This window comes from Lactuca serriola, chromosome 4 (genome assembly GCF_051521515.1).
Source record: "Lactuca serriola cultivar US96UC23 chromosome 4, Lser_US96UC23_V15, whole genome shotgun sequence".
Classification (NCBI taxonomy): Eukaryota; Viridiplantae; Streptophyta; class Magnoliopsida; order Asterales; family Asteraceae; genus Lactuca; species Lactuca serriola.
Window position 1 is genome coordinate 166265046 of NC_136411.1, and position 18653 is coordinate 166283698.

The 18653-nt window shown below is 33.8% G+C and overlaps 2 protein-coding genes across 6 annotated transcripts; one reads left to right on the plus strand and one right to left on the minus strand.

Moving 5' to 3' along the window:
* Window positions 1–207: 207 nt before the first annotated feature.
* Window positions 208–684, plus strand: LOC145098980 (putative mitochondrial protein AtMg01250). The gene has a single exon (XM_079036571.1). The coding sequence runs from the start codon at window positions 208–210 to the stop codon at window positions 682–684; it is 477 nt and encodes a 158-aa protein (XP_078892697.1).
* A 4607-nt stretch (window positions 685–5291) lies between these two features.
* LOC145102887 (uncharacterized) lies at window positions 5292–9549 on the minus strand. 5 transcript variants are annotated; one of them, XM_079040391.1, is made up of 8 exons: window positions 9454–9549; window positions 9300–9348; window positions 8957–9179; window positions 8690–8730; window positions 8382–8545; window positions 7613–7718; window positions 7348–7517; window positions 5292–6033 (listed from the first exon to the last, which is right to left on the minus strand). In XM_079040391.1, the coding sequence occupies exons 3-8, from the start codon at window positions 9115–9117 to the stop codon at window positions 5491–5493; spliced, it is 1185 nt and encodes a 394-aa protein (XP_078896517.1). In that variant the 5' UTR covers window positions 9118–9179; window positions 9300–9348; window positions 9454–9549; the 3' UTR covers window positions 5292–5490. The 5 variants fall into 5 exon arrangements, with proteins under 5 accessions (XP_078896517.1, XP_078896520.1, XP_078896518.1 ...); XM_079040394.1 differs by having other exon boundaries at window positions 9284–9348; window positions 9454–9540; XM_079040392.1 differs by having other exon boundaries at window positions 9448–9466.
* Window positions 9550–18653: the final 9104 nt, after the last annotated feature.

Here is an 18653-nt window from a genome sequence, read left to right on the forward strand (position 1 = left end):
CGTCTTGTGGAGGTTATTCATACAGTTGTTAGCCTTGAGCAATCTGCTTTTATTAAAGGTAGACAGATCCTGGATGGTCCCTTTCTTCTTAACGAATTGGTTGCTTAGAGCAAGTCTTCCAAAAATCCTATCATGTTTCTTAAGGTTGACTTTGAGAAGGCTTATGACTCCTTACCTTGGGATTATTTATTGGAAATCATGTCTATTATGGGATTTGGGTCTAAGTGGTGTCGGTGGATTAAGGAGCTTTTGTCGACAACTAGGGCTTCTGTGTTGATTAATGGATCCCCAACTGATGAATTTCAAATTCACCGTGGATTGAGACAGGGTGATCCGCTTTCGCCTTTTCTTTTTATTTTGGCTATGGAGGGTCTCCATATTGCTTTGACGAGGGCCCGAGCTGCGAATGCTTTCAGAGGGGTTTCTATTTCTGGTACTGAGATTTCTCATCTCATGTATGCGGATGATGTGATGCTGATCGCTCCTTGGGATCCTGAGAATGCTAATTGTCTTCTTCGTATCCTTAGATGTTTTTTCTTGGCTTCAAGGCTTAAAATTAATTTACTTAAAAGTAAATTGATTGGTGTGGGAATTTCTTATTCCCAAGTCCTTGTGGTGGCTAATAGGATTGGTTGTGCTGCTTCTATGATTCCTTTTTTTCATCTTGGTATCCCGGTGGGTTAGAATATGTTGCGAAAGTCCTATTGGGCTTCTTTGATTGATAGATTCCGTTCTAATCTTTCTACTTGGAAGGCTAAGAGTCTTTCGTTTGGAGGTCGTCTTACGTTGGTAAAGTCTGTCTTGGGTTCGTTGGGGAGTTACTGGATGTCTGTTTTCCTTGCTCCTATTTCGGTTTTGAAGGAGCTTGAAGGAATGAGGGCGAGATTTTTTTGGGGCGCAGACATGGATGAAAGGCGTATGCATTGGGTTAGATGGGATAGAGTGTTAACCTCCAGGGATGAAGGTGGATTGGGGATTGGAAGCCTTTTCTCTTTCAATAGGGCTATGGTTTTTCGGTGGTGGTGGAGGTCTTTTCATTTCCCTAATCTTTTATGGGTTAGAGTGATAAAATCTATTTATGGTTTGGATAGTGTTTGTAGGAATGTGAGATACCCCAATTATGGTCAAAGTCCTTGGGACGTGGTTATTCGTATGCTCTCCCACTTCCGCCAGAAGGATATTGATCTGCAATCCCTCTGTCCTATACGAGTTGGTGATGGTACTCGCACTTCTTTTTGGCATGATGTTTAGAAGGATGATATGCCTCTTTCTGCTTCCTTCCCTAGAATTTATGTGCTAGATCTGGATAAACATGTTTCTATCTCAGATAGGTTGTCCATGGGATTGGGGGTTAATACTCTTAGACGGGACCCTAGAGGTGGAGTGGAGCAGGAGCAATGGAATAACTTTACTGGTTTTTTGCAGGAATTCCATCTCAGACCGGTCCCAGATAGACTGGGTTGGCTTAATGATGTGTCAGATATTTTTTCCATTTCCTCGGCTCGAAAAATATTGGATGGTATTACGCTTAGCAACGGAGGTATTTCTATTCATTGGAATAATGGGTTCCAATAAAGATTAATATTCTTATCTGGAGGATTAGATTATCTAGCATCCCTACTAGAGAGCGTCTTTCTTATAGGGGTATTATGGCAGATTCCATTCTTTGTCCTGTTTGCTCGACTACAGTGGAGACTGTGGAACATATTTTTGCTAATTGCTCAGAGTTGATTGTTCTTTGGACTCGTATTGCGATCTGGTGGGGTGTTAGATGTCCTTCTCAGTTGACTATGGATTCTCTTTTCAATTGGGTTGATTCTACTTCATGGAAAATTGGTCAGCGTAAAGCTTTCGATGCTGTCATTTTGACTACTTTTTGGTGCATATGGAATTTCAGGAACGGTGTGATTTTCAGAACGAATACGCCTAAGAAATCTTTGATTTTCGATGATGTTGTTCATAAATCTTATGTTTGGATTTCTAGTAGGTGTAGTAAAGCCAAGATTAGTTGGTCTTCTTGGCTTCATAATTCTATTAATGTTACTAAGATGATGTAATTCTTTTTTCTAGCTTCTTGCTAGCTAATTTTATTCCGCCGTTCCAAAAAAAATTAAAATTGTTATTACCGGCGATGGAAGAAATTACCGACGACAGTATCATTAGCGGCGACATGGGGTATTACTGGCGACACTAGCATTAGAGGCAACATAGATCTTTTCCGGCGACATTTTGAGCAATAGCGACAGGGCAGTAGCGGCGACCTTTTACGGGCGACGTGTCGTTGCTATTACCATTACCGGCGACTTCCATAGTCTTTATCGGCGACTTTTGTCGCCGCTAATTCCCTTTTTTTTCTTGTAGTGTATATAGCCTTCATCGGTGAAAGTTCTTCTTCCTCTAGCACTTTGACAACCTTTTACATCGTTGTCCATTCCACTTAAAATAAATAGAAGGTGAAGAAAAATAGATAAGGTTGAGAAGAATTGAGATTTCCACAAACATGTTTGAAAAAATTACATTTTCTACTTCCGACGCTTGGATTAGATATTTAGATGAAGTTGGACATGCTTGATATCCTCCATCGTTGAAATCACACAACGATTGGAACTTTCATTCCAAATTATATAGGAGAAGTTTACGGTTAATGTACACATCCATGATGATCGTGGGTAGTTTCATGCAGATTTGATGGTGTATGTTTGGAGTTTATGTAACATGAATGTGAGACGAGATCCTTTTGCAACTACTTCAACATTAGGAAAAGTTATTAGGTAATCCACGCCACCAATCATTATAGTGGTGGATGTACATCATCACTACATCTGACCACTAAATTTATGGTATACCTACCACTAAAACACGATTTCACATCATTTTTCAAAAAAAATAATAATAATTCAAAAATACAATTAAAAATTAAAAAAATTTAACTACTTCTTCATTCAATAAAAAAAACATTACATTAATTTTAAAAAAAAAAAAACTACATTACATATAAAAATTAAAAAATACATAAATAATAAATAATAAATAAATAATATTTGTTCATGTTTCGTTGGTACAAATGTTCTGCGACATCTTCTCAAAAATTGAAGTATGTTTCACTGTTATGAATATCAATAACCCGTGCTAAAAATTTAGTCCTTCTGGGTACAAACTTTTCAATCGGGATATCTACGTCGACAGATCATACATGCAAATCACTCTATCTTTATTTTCAATAATCATATTATGCATTATAATAGATGCATTTATCATTCGTTTAATTTTATCCATATCTCAGAGTCGTTTAGAATATTTCACTACATGTCATGTCTGCCTAAGGACTTCAAATGTCATTTCGATATCCTTTCTAGCTGATTCCTGCCTTTTTGTGAACAATTTTGACTTTTTAGTTCTAGGTACGAAGTATGCCTTCATAAATGTAGAATAATTAGAGTATATCTCATCACAAAGGTAGTAACCATATTTGTACGGATGCCTGTTTACCATGAACGACATATCAGGTGCTTTGTTGGTCCAAATATCGTTGAAAATAGTAAACTGGCCAAGAACATTACGGTCATTGTTAGACCCCCGTAACTCCAAAGAACGAAAGTCATATCCACAAATCCTGAGATACAACAGCTTCTAGTATTATAGTTGGATCACCTATATCACCTCGAGTAAATTGATCGTGCCACGCATTTGGACATTTTTCCTACGCGACATGAGTACATTCATGGCTACCAGTCATTCGCGGAAATTTATGCCTCTCTTCATGAGCGAAACATAATCTATTGATATCATGTGTACGCAAATATTTTTCATGATAAACTTCATACACACATCAGCAAAACCAATATACACAATTACTTGCGGTCCTCTCGGATACTTTCAAGTATTCGTCGGATGCATCAAAGGCATATTGTATCCTAAATATCTAAACGCAGTCGCACATTTTTTATACTAATAAAGCTCATTCTACCTATAGCCTTTTTGCTTAAAATAATCATAATGGACCTCTAAATCGCTACTAATACATAAATATATAGCCTTATTTTGACGGAAACGGTATTCGAACAAGTCATCATTATAAATACGGTTATTGGCAAAGTAATCACGTACCAATAAGTCATGTACGGCTTGGCGATCTTGATTGACAACCGCTCTTATATGTGTAACATTTGCACGTTCTTCATTGTCTATGTGTTGTACGACTTTGAAGAACGTCGTGATAAATTCTTCGTCGTCATCCGAATCATAAAGAAAACGATAAATATTTTTTTAAAGAGTATAAAGATGAATGGTTTAAATGTAGGTAAGGTTTATACTTTATATAAAATGTTGTGTTTATATAGGTAAGGTTTGTTTGTTTTAAAAAAATAATAATAATAAAATAAATAAATTTTCAGCCGTTCAAACGGCTACCATTGGCCGTTGTTACTCGTCATAGGAACCACAATGGTCCACGACCACGACCCACAATAACGAAGCACCGGAATCGTGTTCGTCGTCGTGCTTTGTGGCCAAGTCAACCACGAGACCCCATCCTGTTTCGTATTGTAGATGCCCTTAAGAAGTCGTAGCAGTAAAATAACCAATAAATAGTAAATTATAACGATTGATACTATATTTCAACATGATCAAATTGCTAAAATATAACATGATGGTTAAGTAACTCATTGCAATAATATCAAGTTTGTTAAAGTCGGGATCTTATATAGGATCGTTTTCTGTTTTGTAAGATCGTGATTATAAAATCGAATCGGATCATAAGATCATACCAAAGACATTTTAAAACATAAAAAATACATATTCATCCATCAATTAACCATCCAGTTAACAATAAATACTTTAAAACATAAAAAATACACTTCTAATACATTATTTAACGATAAACAAATCAAAATGAGTATTCTACGTAGTCGATGCAAATATATATATATATATATATATATATATATATATATTTGATTTTTTTTTTAAATATATATTAACGATCTTACAATCCTAGTAATATTTACATATGTGAGATCATAGGATCATACCATGAGTATCGCAATTTTAATGACCATGAGTAAAATACAAAGAGAAAATATAAAATAAATAATTAAACTTTCAGCTTCCTTTTGGAATTTGACAAATTCAATATTCTAGTTTGAATTTTGGCTCTTTAAATGAATCGGAAGATTATTGCTCTTTAATTAAACCGGAAGAGTTAATATTAACAAAATAAAATATAAAAAGAAGCTTTTAAGAATAAAAAAAACTATAAAAAAAAACTCATAAAACTTAACGATTTCATGAACTTGATCAAGAAAAAGTCGATATTGATTTGTTTTGAAAATAGAGTTCTATAAGTTACAAATTTGAATTCCTCGACTCATTTCTAAGCTTCTAATAAAATACAATTCAAGATTAATTCACATATAGAATCAAAAGCATAACAGAAACTGCAAATTCAAATTTCCATATCGTCATCTACCTATATCATAATTCATATGATCTTCACTTCCTATATGGATGGAACCTTCCACCACCACTGCCGCCACTACTGCCGCCACCACCACCGTTGCTGCTATCATACCCTTTACTACCATCATATCCGTATCCATATCCATATCCACCGCCTCCCCTACCAAACCCTTTACCACCATAACCACCACCACCACCTCCACTACCACTACCACTTCCATAACCCCGACCTCCAGCATAACCGGCAGCCCCTCCATAACCACCATAACCGGCATAGCCAGCACCACCATACATGGGCCCACCAAACCCGTACCCATACCCATATCCACCATAACCAGCATAAAAACCAGCAGTGCCGCCTCCATACCCTCCACCATAACCATCATAACCAGCATAACCACCACCATAATCATCATACCCTCTGTCGGCTTTTCCGCCATACCCGGCTGCACCCCTACCGAAGCCACCACCATAGGACTTGGAACCACCACCACGACCACGTGACCGGCTGTCATATGAGAAATCACCGCCAGCCCCAGCCCCAGCCCTTTTAGGCTCGGCCCGCTTTATTTCCACCTAGTATATTCAAAGTATCATATCAGCTCTATAATTTGTTAAAAAATACAATACAATGTTAATGTAGTGTGTAGTATGAATGATGGAATAGATAAAGGAATGGAATTGTACATTCCACTGGAACTAAAAGAAAATGTTCATGTCATGTGCTGTGATTCCTTTCATTTTGTTAAATTTCATTCCATCATGGAATGGAATGAAAAAACTGCATTCTAATCCATTTTTAATTAGTATTTTTTATGGAAATTATCTTTATTTTAATTAGAGTAAGATTTTCTATTTTGATAATAACATGAAAATATTATTTGTATCATATAACTTAAATCGGTTTTAATGAGCATTTATTATGTATATTTTTTTAACTTTTGTAAATTTATTTTAATTAAATGATGTATAGAAATAGAATAGAATTAAAATTATGCATAATATCACATGTAATATATAAAACTCATATGATAGTTCTCATTCTTATTTATGTACTTTTTATGACACTTTTTTAAAAAAAATTCATTGTTTTAATTAAAGGACAATTTTCTATTTTGATAATAATTTGAAAATATTATTTGTATTATAACTTAAATGAGTTTTAATGAGCATTTATTATGCTTCTTTTTAACTTTTGTAAATAATTTATATTATTAATCAGAACTAAACGATGCATAGAATAGAGTGAAAATTATAAATGATATTCACATATAATATATAAAAGGGTTAATCTCAAAAAAGACTTTATATATTGTATTTTTTCCAGATTAAACCTCAAATTTATTTTTTGCCTAAAAAAGACCTTGTATTTTTTCATATTTTCATATTTGGCCCTTTTAGTCAACTTTTGCCAAAAAAAAAAATTTGTAAAATGTGAGCGTTTTTCCGAGAAAATCTAAAAAAAAGTTGAGGGTTTATTTGGAAGCATTAAGAAGGTTGAGGGTTTTCACGGAAAAAAAAAAAAAAAAAAAAACAAAAAAAAAAAAAAGACAAAGTTGAGGGCTTTTTCGGAGAAAATGACAAAATGCAAGGTCTTTTTCAGGCAAAAATTAAACTTGAGGTTTAATAAGGAAAAAAAAAACACAAAATATAAGGTCTTTTTTGAGATTAACCCTATATAAAATAAAACTCATGAAAAATCATTCCATTCTTACAACTTACCAGCCAACCAAACATGATCATGACTTATTCCATTCCATTCCATCCAACCAAAAGACCTTAATTTTTTTTCCTAAAAGATTTTAGGATATGTCTGTTTATTTCAAAACTTTTATTTTTTTCACTCGATTATACAAACAATTAGTCAGCATAAATGATAAATTTACTTACTTGTTTGCCTTGAAGTTCATGTAGTTGACCATCAGCAAAAATCTTATCCACAGCCTCTTCACTATCAAATGTAACAAAACCAAAGCCTCTTGATCGACCAGTGACATGATCTAGCATTATTTGATGTTCTACAATCTCACCATAAGACAAGAAATATTCCCTCATCTCATCTGTTCAAATCAAAGTTACAACACAATATTAACATCATCACTCCATAATTTGATTTTCTTTTCCATTGAGAAATCAAATCATTGGTTATTATTACCTTCTGTTAAAGTTAATGGTATGCCACCAACAAAGATTTTCTTTGTTCTTGATACACCTCTACTACCCTGCATATCCTCCCTTGGAACTGTCCTCTTCACTTCAACCTAATTCAAGAACACATCAAAATACCAAAAAAAAAAGTGATCATTTAGCTAAATATATAACCTTAAACCTCGTAGATGTTTTGTTAAAAGAAATGATTAAACTTGTATAATACAGTTTATGTTATAGTAACCAACTCTTGTATTTTGCCTAATTTGTATAACAAACTATTTAATTTGCCAATTAGGTCATTAAACTTAGGGAAACTGGTTATTTTGGTCATTTAGTAACCATGAAATGTTAGTTTAGGGTTTAGCGATATGTCACGTGTTTAAAATGTTAGTTTAGTGACCTTAGCATACTAATTGTTTATAAAACTCTAAAAATGGACAAAAAGGTGATGGTGGGTCAGCCCAACTCGACCCTAAAATTTACCCGTTTTGAATCATTACCCAACCCACCCGTTTTGTGACCCCTAGGGGGTGTTTGGCTTAGCTTTTAAAAGCTCAAAAGAACTTTTCCAAAAAGTTACAAAAAGTCAGGATTTCCTGACTTTTCCAAAAAGTTGCTTTTTCTTGTATTAAAACTCCAAAAGTTATTAGTTTGCCAAACATCTTTTTGTTTTTTTTCTTTTACAAAAAGGACTTTTGGCTGTGAAAAGCTAAGCCAAACACCCCCCTAATATGTGGCATTTCATATTATAGAATCATGAAAAGGTATCTTACTGGTCTGCCATCTATGACATGATCTTGCTCCAAGACTTTATCCGCATCAGCAGGATCAGCAAATGTTACAAACCCAAATCCACGTGGTCTCCCAGAAATTTTATCCATCATTATCACAGAATCTGTAAGTTCCCCATAATGGCTGAAGTAACTGCTGAAGGATTCTGGATATGAGAAACAGAACATAGATTGATTAGTTATGGAGAAAATTCGTCAGTTATTAAAGGAAGAATGATAAGATATAAACATGTCAACATGATATATATAAAAGAAGAGTATCATCAAGAAATTAAGCTGCATTAACATACCTTCTGAAGTCTCCCAAGCAATGCCTCCAACAAAAAGTTTTCTACCACACAAGAAAATTTACAAGTTAACTTTCAAACTCATAACACAATGGTCATCTTTTTCATATCCTGGGCGAACACTGGAGGAATATATCTCCCCCACCATTGAAACCAGACATCACATTAATTTGATGAGTAACTACACTAAGCTAATATACTACACATAACAAATATTTCTAAAAGCCCTAAATTGAACCAAATACACAAACTATACAACAACAAACTAACCCTGCGGAAGAGTCACGACTACTGTCATTGATTGAATGCCTTATCTCATTGCCTCCACCACTATCATCTACATTATCATCATAATCTTCATGATTTTGATTAAGGTTGTCAAATTGTAGTTGCTCATCGTCACCATTAACGAAAGGGTGCCCTCCATCCATTTCTCGCTAAACTGATACCCCTTTTTTAATCTCTCGCTATGTCCTACCTATAAAAGAAAACCCTGCAAACGAATAATCGTTATTTCGGCTAAGCTCTAGACTATTCATCAGGGCTTCGAGATTGTAAAAGAAAAGAAGGCCGAGATTGAGAGAAAGAACGGAGCACCAGTAGCAATAAGAACCTGAAGGAGAACAAGAAGAAGAAAAATGACGATCTTCCGTTTGTTTTTTCTGAAAGGGAGATGAAAGAAATGGGTGAGCGAAGATCGGTTGGAATTTAGGGTTCGATTTTGATGATTTGAAGGAGGTAAAAAAAAAAAAAGAAAAAACCCTAGCTCGTAGCGGGCGAAGAAGATAGACGCCGCGTTGTCTGATTCTTTGAAATCCTAGAATCGTTTTCTCTCTTCACTGTGTGTATTTGATGTAATTTTGGGCGAAAAGTGTCCTCAGCGCTACGACGTCGTTAACGTTTGTTTTAAATTTTTATTTAAAAGATATTTCAGCGCTTTGGGAGATTTATCACTGTTTTTCAATATGAATTTATTTATTTATTTAGTTGGACTTCTGTATTTGGATGAGGAAATAACTAAATCTTTCAGGATTTACCAAAATAACAATGATTTATAAAATGGGCAATTTTATGTCTAATTTCTAACTACTTTTCTTGAAGTAACAAAAGTACATTTTTTTTGACAAAAACTTATGTTTTGGAATTTGGATTTCGAAATCGAACGAAATATCGCAAACAAAAAAAACTTATATTGGAAATTTCAAGACATGTACGAAACCATTGAAAAAAATATAAATCATCGAGAAAATTATTCGTTTTTATTTAAAATCTAACATATATATATATATATATATATATATATATATATATATATATATATATATAGAGAGAGAGAGAGAGAGATGGGTTCAATTGAGAAAATAAAAAAGGTTGAGAATGGGGGAATCATTCTTTAATATAAACATAAAAAGACACGGTGGCAAACTTGTAAATATGTTAATAACCTTTAATCTCAAATATGTAACTATAGAGAATTCGATAACAGTTCGTTCATCATCAAAAATTTTCCTCCAACCTTCAATAATTATCCAGATTTCTTCAACTAAACTGGAATTTCTTCGCTGTTCATGAAATTGGAATCGGAGTTCTGGACTCGCAGTCACAGTCGACATTGAAGGACTCATAATCGGTACTCACAGGTTCCCAATCGGATTTTCAGAAATCAAAATCAAAATGAGAAATTGATCAGACATAGGATGTCGCATCTGAAGTCGAAATCGGAAGTATATGATGATTTGGAATTGATAACTTGATGTTTTTAACATTTTTAAAATAGTTAACTTGTATGCACTCCAACTGTTTGATGAAATGCATAAACTAAATTATCACGTTATATTCACATATGAATATGTTTTCTCACCTGAATCAGCATATGATTATTAAAAACACAAAACAAATATGCAAGTCTGTATGTTATTCATATGTGAATAACATATAAAAATTATATATATTTGTCAAAATACCTTCAAATATTCATAAGTGAATATACATTGTAATATTCATATAGACAAAATTACATAAATGGTCCTAATGGTTGACAAAATCGACCAATTATGGTCCTTATGACGAATTCTTTACACAGATGGTCCCTGTGGTTTCAAAATCTTGCAAAGACGGTCTTTTTGACTAATGGTATTAACTTTTTCAGTTAAGTCCTATGTAAAATGACATATTTGCCCTTCACGCATAAGGACGCTTTATGTGATATGTATCTACCACAGGGACCATTTATGTAATTTTCTCTATTATTTATTATTTTTTATTTATTTTAATTATATATTTAAGTATTTAGATTTGTTTAAATTTATTGTTTAATATATATATATATATATATATATATATATATATATATATATATATATATATGTGCTTACATTTTTTAACGTTTTGCTCAAATTATTTTTTCTAATCTTTTTGACATTTTCTTCAAGTAAATTTATTAATGTTTTTTATTTTAACGTTTTATTCGAATATTATTTTTTTTTTGACGTTATGTTCGAATACATTTTTCAACATATAGTATGTTTATATTTGTTAAAGGATTTCACGACTATTGTAATTATAATTCATAACTTAATTCACTTTCAATTATATTTTCATTTTTTTTGTTTTATCAGGTTATATAATTATTATTTTTTATTTCAAATATTTAACTATGTAATGTTGTATAATTATTATTTTTGTAAACTAATTTATTATCATTTTTTATAAAAAAATGTAAAATGTTTGTGAAACGTGAATATGATTAATATAGATTAGGTAGACATAGGCTACGTTAAGACCGCCTCACAATGTTGCCGAGAACGACCGGGTCATTTCACATTTGATTTAAATGTAACTATTTCGAGTTATTTTTTTTTTTTTTTTGTTTTTAGCAGTGTTGTAAAAAATCATAATTAGGTCCCGATTAATCTCATATTAATCCCTAAGCGCTACCTGACCAATTAGAGACCCTTGCGTTGTATTTTTTACAACACTGCTAAAAACAAAAAAATAAAAAATAACTCGAAATAATTACATTTAAATACAATGTGAAATGACCTGGTCGTTCTCGGCAACGTTGTGAGGCGGTCTCAGCTTAGCCTATGTCTACATAATCTACATTAATCATATTCACGTTTAACAAACATTTTACACTTTTTTATAAAAAAATGTTAATAAATTAGTTTACAAAATAATAATTATACAGCCTTATATAGTTGAAAAATGTAGTCGAACATAACGTCAAAAAAATAAAAAATAAATAATATTCGAATAAAACGCCAAAATAAAAAACATTAATAAATTTTCTTGAAGAAAATGTCAAAAAGATTAGAAAAAATAATTTGAGCAAAACGTTAAAAAATGTTAGCATGTATATATATATATATATATATATATATATATATATATATATATATATATATATTCAACAATAAATTTAAACAAATCTAAATCCTTAAATATATAATTAAAATAAATAAAAAAATAATAAATAATAGAGAAAATTACATAAATGGTCCTTGTGGTAGAAACATATTACATAAAACGTCCTTATGCATGAAAGGCAAATATGTCATTTCACATAGGACTTAACTGAAAAAGTTAACGCCGTTAGTCAAAAGGACCGTCTTTGCAAGATTTTGAAACCACAGAGACCATCTGTGTAAAGAATTCGTCATAAGGACCATAATTGGTCGATTTTGTCAACCATGAGGACCATTTATGTAATTTTGTCATTCATATATAAATATACTGTGTAATATTCATAAGTGAGTATATCATCTAATATTCACAACTGAATATACTGTGTAATATTCACATGTGATATACCATGTAATACTATGTAATATTCACATATGAAATATCATTTAATACTCATAAGTGAATATATCATCTAATATTCACAAGTGAATATACTATGTTAATATTCACAAGTGAATGCATCCTCCAATATTAAAATATGAATATATTATGTTTATTATATGTTATATTCATATATGAATGATACTTAAATTGTAAAAAAAAAATCATACTTTTTATTCATAAGCGAATAACGAATTTACTGTAATAAAACCCGATGCATTTTTATTCACTTATGAATAACGATAGCTGAAAATATTAAAAAAAATATTTTATCTTAAAACTATATCAATATGGATGTCTATTTGTAAAGAATAAAAATCATGAATTTTGGTATATTTAAAATCATTTTTTGATAAAAATGGCTTCTAAAAATAAAAAAAAAAAAAAAAAAAAAAAAAAAAAAAAAAAACTATGTTTTTGTATATATTAAGGTAATGATTGGCATAGTTTAAGGAAATATGTTTTGTTGGAAAACACATATCTATTCATTTTCCATTTCCGCTGGTACGACGGAGGCTTTTGCGGTAAAAATAAATGAGTGGCTGAGAATGATCCCCCATTCTCAACCTTTTTTTTTCTCAATTGAACCCTCCCCTATATATATATATATATATATATATATATATATATATATATATATATATATATATATATATATATATATATATATATATATATATATATATATAGGTTAATGTGAGATGGCCTAATTTTATGAGACCGTGAAATGCAATCCTAGCCACTCATTTAGTAGATAAAACAAAAACATTTTTAAAATGCATAATAATTGAAAATTTTCAAAAAAAAAATTCCAACATTATTTTCGGAATATATATTTTCCAAAAAGAATTATAAAAATACCAAAAAAAAATAATAAAATACAAAAAAAAAAATACATTGCTTACATATTTTAGTAGAATATTTAGAATATTCTACATATCTGGAAAATCTAGTAAAATATTCTAAACATTCTAAAAATCATATTAGAAATATTTTAAACAGTGTAATATTCTATTAGAATATTTCACGTATTTTTCAAAAAAAAAAACGGTATTTTTTTTTTATTTTTTTAGGTAAATAAAGTTCTGAAAATAATAATTAAAAAAAAAATTAGATTTTTCCGTTTATTTTGCATTTTATCACATGTCTTTCTCCCATTCAACTGGATACTTGTCATTTTTTTTTAATTATTGAAAAAACATCATAAATGGTCCTTGTGGTTACCCAAAATCTAAAGTTTAGTCCCCATTGTTTAAAAACCTCACAGATGGTCCCTGTGTTGTCAAAACTTTTGATGTTTGGTCCTTTTTGCTAACTCCGTTAAGTTTGTCCGTTAATTAAAGGGTATTTTCGTCATTTCACAACCACAGGGACCATTTATGATGTTTTCACTTAATATTTTTTAATGGAATAAATGCAGATGGGTCCTACCCTCTCTCTCTCTCCCTATCTCTCTATCTTCCAGACAACCCTAATTTTGTAAGTTGATTCAGAATGTCTGCACCTCAACCCACATCCAAAAACCGTACCTCTCTTAAGATCCATCTTGCTTATCGATTCCTTCGTGCTTTAAACACCCTCAACATGAAAAGATTAGTTTTTTATCACACCAGAACCATTGTAACATCCCAAAAATACAGTCTAAAAATTTCATTTTAATTTAATAATAAAACCATAGTCATCGAACATCATATAAAAATCATAGACAGTGTATCTCAAAATATCGTAACAATTGTCAAACTATCAGAGTATAAACATCCCAGGCTGGACAGGTGGTGCGTGCACTGCAATATTTCCGAGCTCCTCTTTTGAAAACTGAGTACCTGAAACCAAAACTGAAAGTGTAAGCATGAAGCTTAGTGAGCTCCCCCAAACTACCACATACCATACAATAACATATAAACACATATTGGGCCTTGCCCACTGCATCAGACCGAAGTCCGGAACTGACTGGGACCCCGTCCCCTGCATCGGACCGAAGTCCGGAACTAACTGCATCGGACCGAAGTCCGGAACTGACTGGGACCCCGTCCCCTGCATCAGACCGAAGTCCGGAACTGACTGGGACCCCGTCCCCTGCATCGGACCGAAGTCTAGAAACTGACTGAACATAACATATTGTAGACATATCAACTAGCATGACTACATATATTGCATACTGCATCGGAACAGAGTCCGGAACACATAACACAAAACATGCTTGAATCACAAAGACATCAAGCACTCTAACTATTGCATCGGACCGAGGTCCGGAACTACTGCTAACTAAACGGGTCGGCATTACGGTCGTAGACCCGTTCCTACTGGAAGGAAACTCACCTCACACTGCTGAAGTCCCGCAGACTCAATCCCATACTGCTGAAGTCCCGCAAACTCAACCCCAACTGCTAGATGACATATTCCCGATCTATCAACATCAAAATAACACCCAATTAATAATTGGGTTCCACTACATAACTATAATTACATACTTTAGATAATTACTACATTACCCCAAGCTTGGTTTACCCAAGCCCAAGGTGCAATCCATAGGCCCAAAGTCAACTAGGGATCAAAGCCCAACATATGGCCCAATTTTTCAAATTGGGCCCAAACCTCTACATGGGCTTCCCTTAAGGCCCAATTGTCCAGTCCAGTCCAACATGTCCCATTCTAAGGGGCCACTATCATACAACCCTCTAGGCCCAAACTATGGCCCAATGATATACCCAAGTGAAAACCCATTAGGGGCTTAACCCACTAAAGACTTAATCCACCAAGTCCATTATTGCTTAGATTAATTTCTGTCAATGATTATTATTTAATATTTCACTTATTAAATAATTCTCGTGTGTGCTGATAAATTCTCAACTATTAGGATTTTCTCAATTAGTCCATTAAGGATATGATCCATTAATTCCTTTACTCTGCTAGATAAATGGCATGGAATAATTTGGGCTTAATTCACAATCCAATCGCAATGGCCCACAAGTGGGCCCAATAAGTGTAAGGCCCAATACTCATAATTAGGGTTTTCCACCCAAACATGGCCCAATAGGCCCAAAACCAATTTCTAAGCCCATTAGGGTTTTCTAGCGGGACGCCACCAACTACATCCTCGGGTAGTGGTGGTCAATGGCGGCAGACGGCGGCGGCCACCACCTCACGGTGGTGGTTATTATTATTTTCATTATTCAAAGCTTATTACATTTTACAAAGCCAAATCCTGATTAACTGCATATACACACTAAACTAAACTAATCACACACACAGCCACCCTAGTGGTGGCCGGCGGTGGCTCGTGGCGGCAGGGGCTTTCCGGCCAAATAAACACAGCAAACACAACACACCTTACAACAAAACAAACAACCATACACTTTCTTGATTGCCAACAGATCCAACCACCTTCCTAGTGGCGGTTGGCGACGGCAGAACCATGGAGAAGCGACATCGGCAGAGCAGCAACCATATCGGCAATGGCGGCAACTGCTGGCGTTTCACCACAGCAGCGACAATGTATCAATGGGACGATGGCGTCGATCCTCGGTGGTCATAAGGCTCTAATAGCGGCGGCTAGGGGGCAACATACCGTCATGGCGTCGTCAATAGCACCAGTGACGGTGATCCAAGGGCTGACGATACCCACAACCGTCACACACAGTGTCAAATCACCGAAAAGAACGAAGGATGGAAGAGATAGGTCACGGTTTAAGCTTATCGAGGGCCTTCCCGTCGTTCACAACTTGAGCCTCGTCTTTCTCGGTTCCCTTCCATCGATCTCGGCAGTCTTCCAATGGCACACAGTGTCTCCGGCAGCAGGTTTCGGTGGTAGCGCTTCAATGGCATGATGGCCGCTAAGCGGCTTGGTCTAATCGGAGCAACGAAGATGGTGGCGGCTGGGAGGGGCATGCATGGCGGCGGCTTCACAAGGATAGGGTTAGGGTTGATGTATCGTTAAAATGAGAGGAAGGGAAGGGTACCGGGTTTAAACCCGTGTCCGATCTAAACATGAGTCCAATATATTAACATTAGTCCCTCCTCTTAAAATCTTTTTCAATTCAAATTTAGAACTTACCCCTTTAGTCCCTGATTCCAAAAGTCTTTTCAATTTAAGTTCAAAACTTACCAAACAACCCATGTCTTCGAAAATCTTTTCAAATTAAACCAATAATTTACTAAACCACCCTCAACCTTAAAAATCCTTTACAAATCAATCTGAAAATTACATCTTAACCCCCAACTTCTAAATTTCTTTACCATTTAGTTCGGGACTTATATTTATTAATTTATTTAAATAAACGGGGCGTTACAACCATAAATGCTCTCACCGTGTAAAGTTTGTAGCCTACGCATCAATGAAGTCTGTTGTTGGACCAAGAAGACCTTGGAGCCGTGCGATTTTATGGAATATCAAAAACGGAGGTGTGTTAACAAGAAACAAGAAGTTCATCGTATAACTACTAGTCTTCGCCTTCATCTAACAGGTGAAATCTCAGATTCAATTCAAGCATTGAAACATTGAGATCATTGATCTCTCTACAAACAAGCTCACTAGAAAATCTCTGGAGGTTTCGGTAATCTAATGTGGTTAACAAACTTGAGTCTCAGGTGAAATCCCATCAAGATTGAAATTTGAATTTGAAAACTTTTAAGTTTGACTCAGTAAAATTAATAAACATACATCAATTTTTTTAAGGGAACCTGCAAGTCGGACTCAAGAAAAAAGAAAGGAAATCAATTTGTTTTTATTTATGGACAACAAAAATGTTCACAACAGATGGCTTTCACCTTGTTTTTTGTTGGTAATTTACGGGTAAATGGAGCCCTATGGTCAGCATCAATCTCACCACCACCTAGCAAACTGAAGAGGGTAATGATTTCAGTCAAGATGGCTCTGGTAGGTCGATTTCAATGTACGATTTCACATGGGTTGTCATCAAATGAACTCAAATGCTAAAATAAACCTTTTTAAGGGTTGGGTTCCATCAGTGATGCAAAAAATTGAACTTTTTGGTGTACAAGGGGACAATTCAGATGACGATAATTAGGTCACGAAGGGGCAATTAATATGAAGCAGGTGGTTGGTGGAGATGGAAGAGGATGAAGAAGATGGTGAAGATGGAGGAGGGAAGATGGCGGCTAAGAGGGAGGAAGCATCAATGAAAGCTATTGTACATGCTCCGATTCATAATCAGAAAGGGAATTGGGTTTTGGTTTCTTGTCTTGAACGAGACTGTTTTTGGTATTGGGAAACTCCAACGAAGGAGTTGCAGACGAATAGGGAGTTACAAACGAATAGGGAGAAGCAGTGGGAAGGACACACACAAAGAAAAAAATTGATCCTCTGGTATTGGGCAACTCCATTAACAGATCAATAATCTTGACAGGTTTGTAAATCTTTTTTTGAAGAACACACAAAAATTGATCCTCATATCTTGTTTGTTTACTAGTTATGGATCGAGAGAGAGAACCATCGACTCTTCTATTCAGATCAAGAAAGAGAACAATCTACTCTAACACCTTCTGGACAGCCAATTAATGGGTTTTCAGGGTATTGATTTTGAGAGAGAAAGAGAGAGAGAAGAGAGAGAGAGGAGAGAGAGAGAGAGAGAGAGAGCTTTGATATTAAAATTCATTTTTTTTCCTTTTTAAAAAAATAAAAGAAAATAAATCCTCATAAAAGGTCCTTTGACAGTGAAAAGACGAAAATGTCCTTTAGTTAACGGACAAACTTAACGGAGTTGGCAATAAGGACCAATCGTCAAAATTTTTGAAAACACAGAGACCATCTATGATGTTTTTAAACCACAGGGACTCTACTTCGGATTTTGGAAAACCACAAGGACCATTTATGATGTTTTTTCTTAATTATTTAATACTGCTTGTCGTTTTTGTATTTTTTTTCTTTTTTATTCAAAATTCACATATTAAATGTAACCTTATATATATATATATATATATATATATATAACATAGAGAGAGAGAGAGAGAGAAATAAAAGGCGACTTAGGTTCAAATAAGAACAATTATCGGGTTTGAGAACGTAAGAACAAATCACAACTACAAATCCTAAAAAAGGCATCTCCTATTTTTAGTAGTGAGTGGTATTTTTGTAACTTGCAATCTTATATATGAATCCATG

Excerpts from the sequence above, each read along its gene's own strand:
- LOC145098980 (XM_079036571.1), top strand. The coding sequence starts at position 208 with ATGGGATTTGGGTCTAAGTGGTGTCGGTGGATTAAGGAGCTTTTGTCG.
- LOC145102887 (XM_079040391.1), bottom strand. The coding sequence starts at position 9,117 with ATGGATGGAGGGCACCCTTTCGTTAATGGTGACGATGAGCAACTACAA. Across the intron at positions 7,518-7,612 it reads ACCATTAACTTTAACAGAAG|ATGAGATGAGGGAATATTTC; the intron begins GTAATAATAACC and ends TGATTTGAACAG. Across the intron at positions 6,034-7,347 it reads ATGAACTTCAAGGCAAACAA|GTGGAAATAAAGCGGGCCGA; the intron begins GTAAGTAAATTT and ends TGAATATACTAG.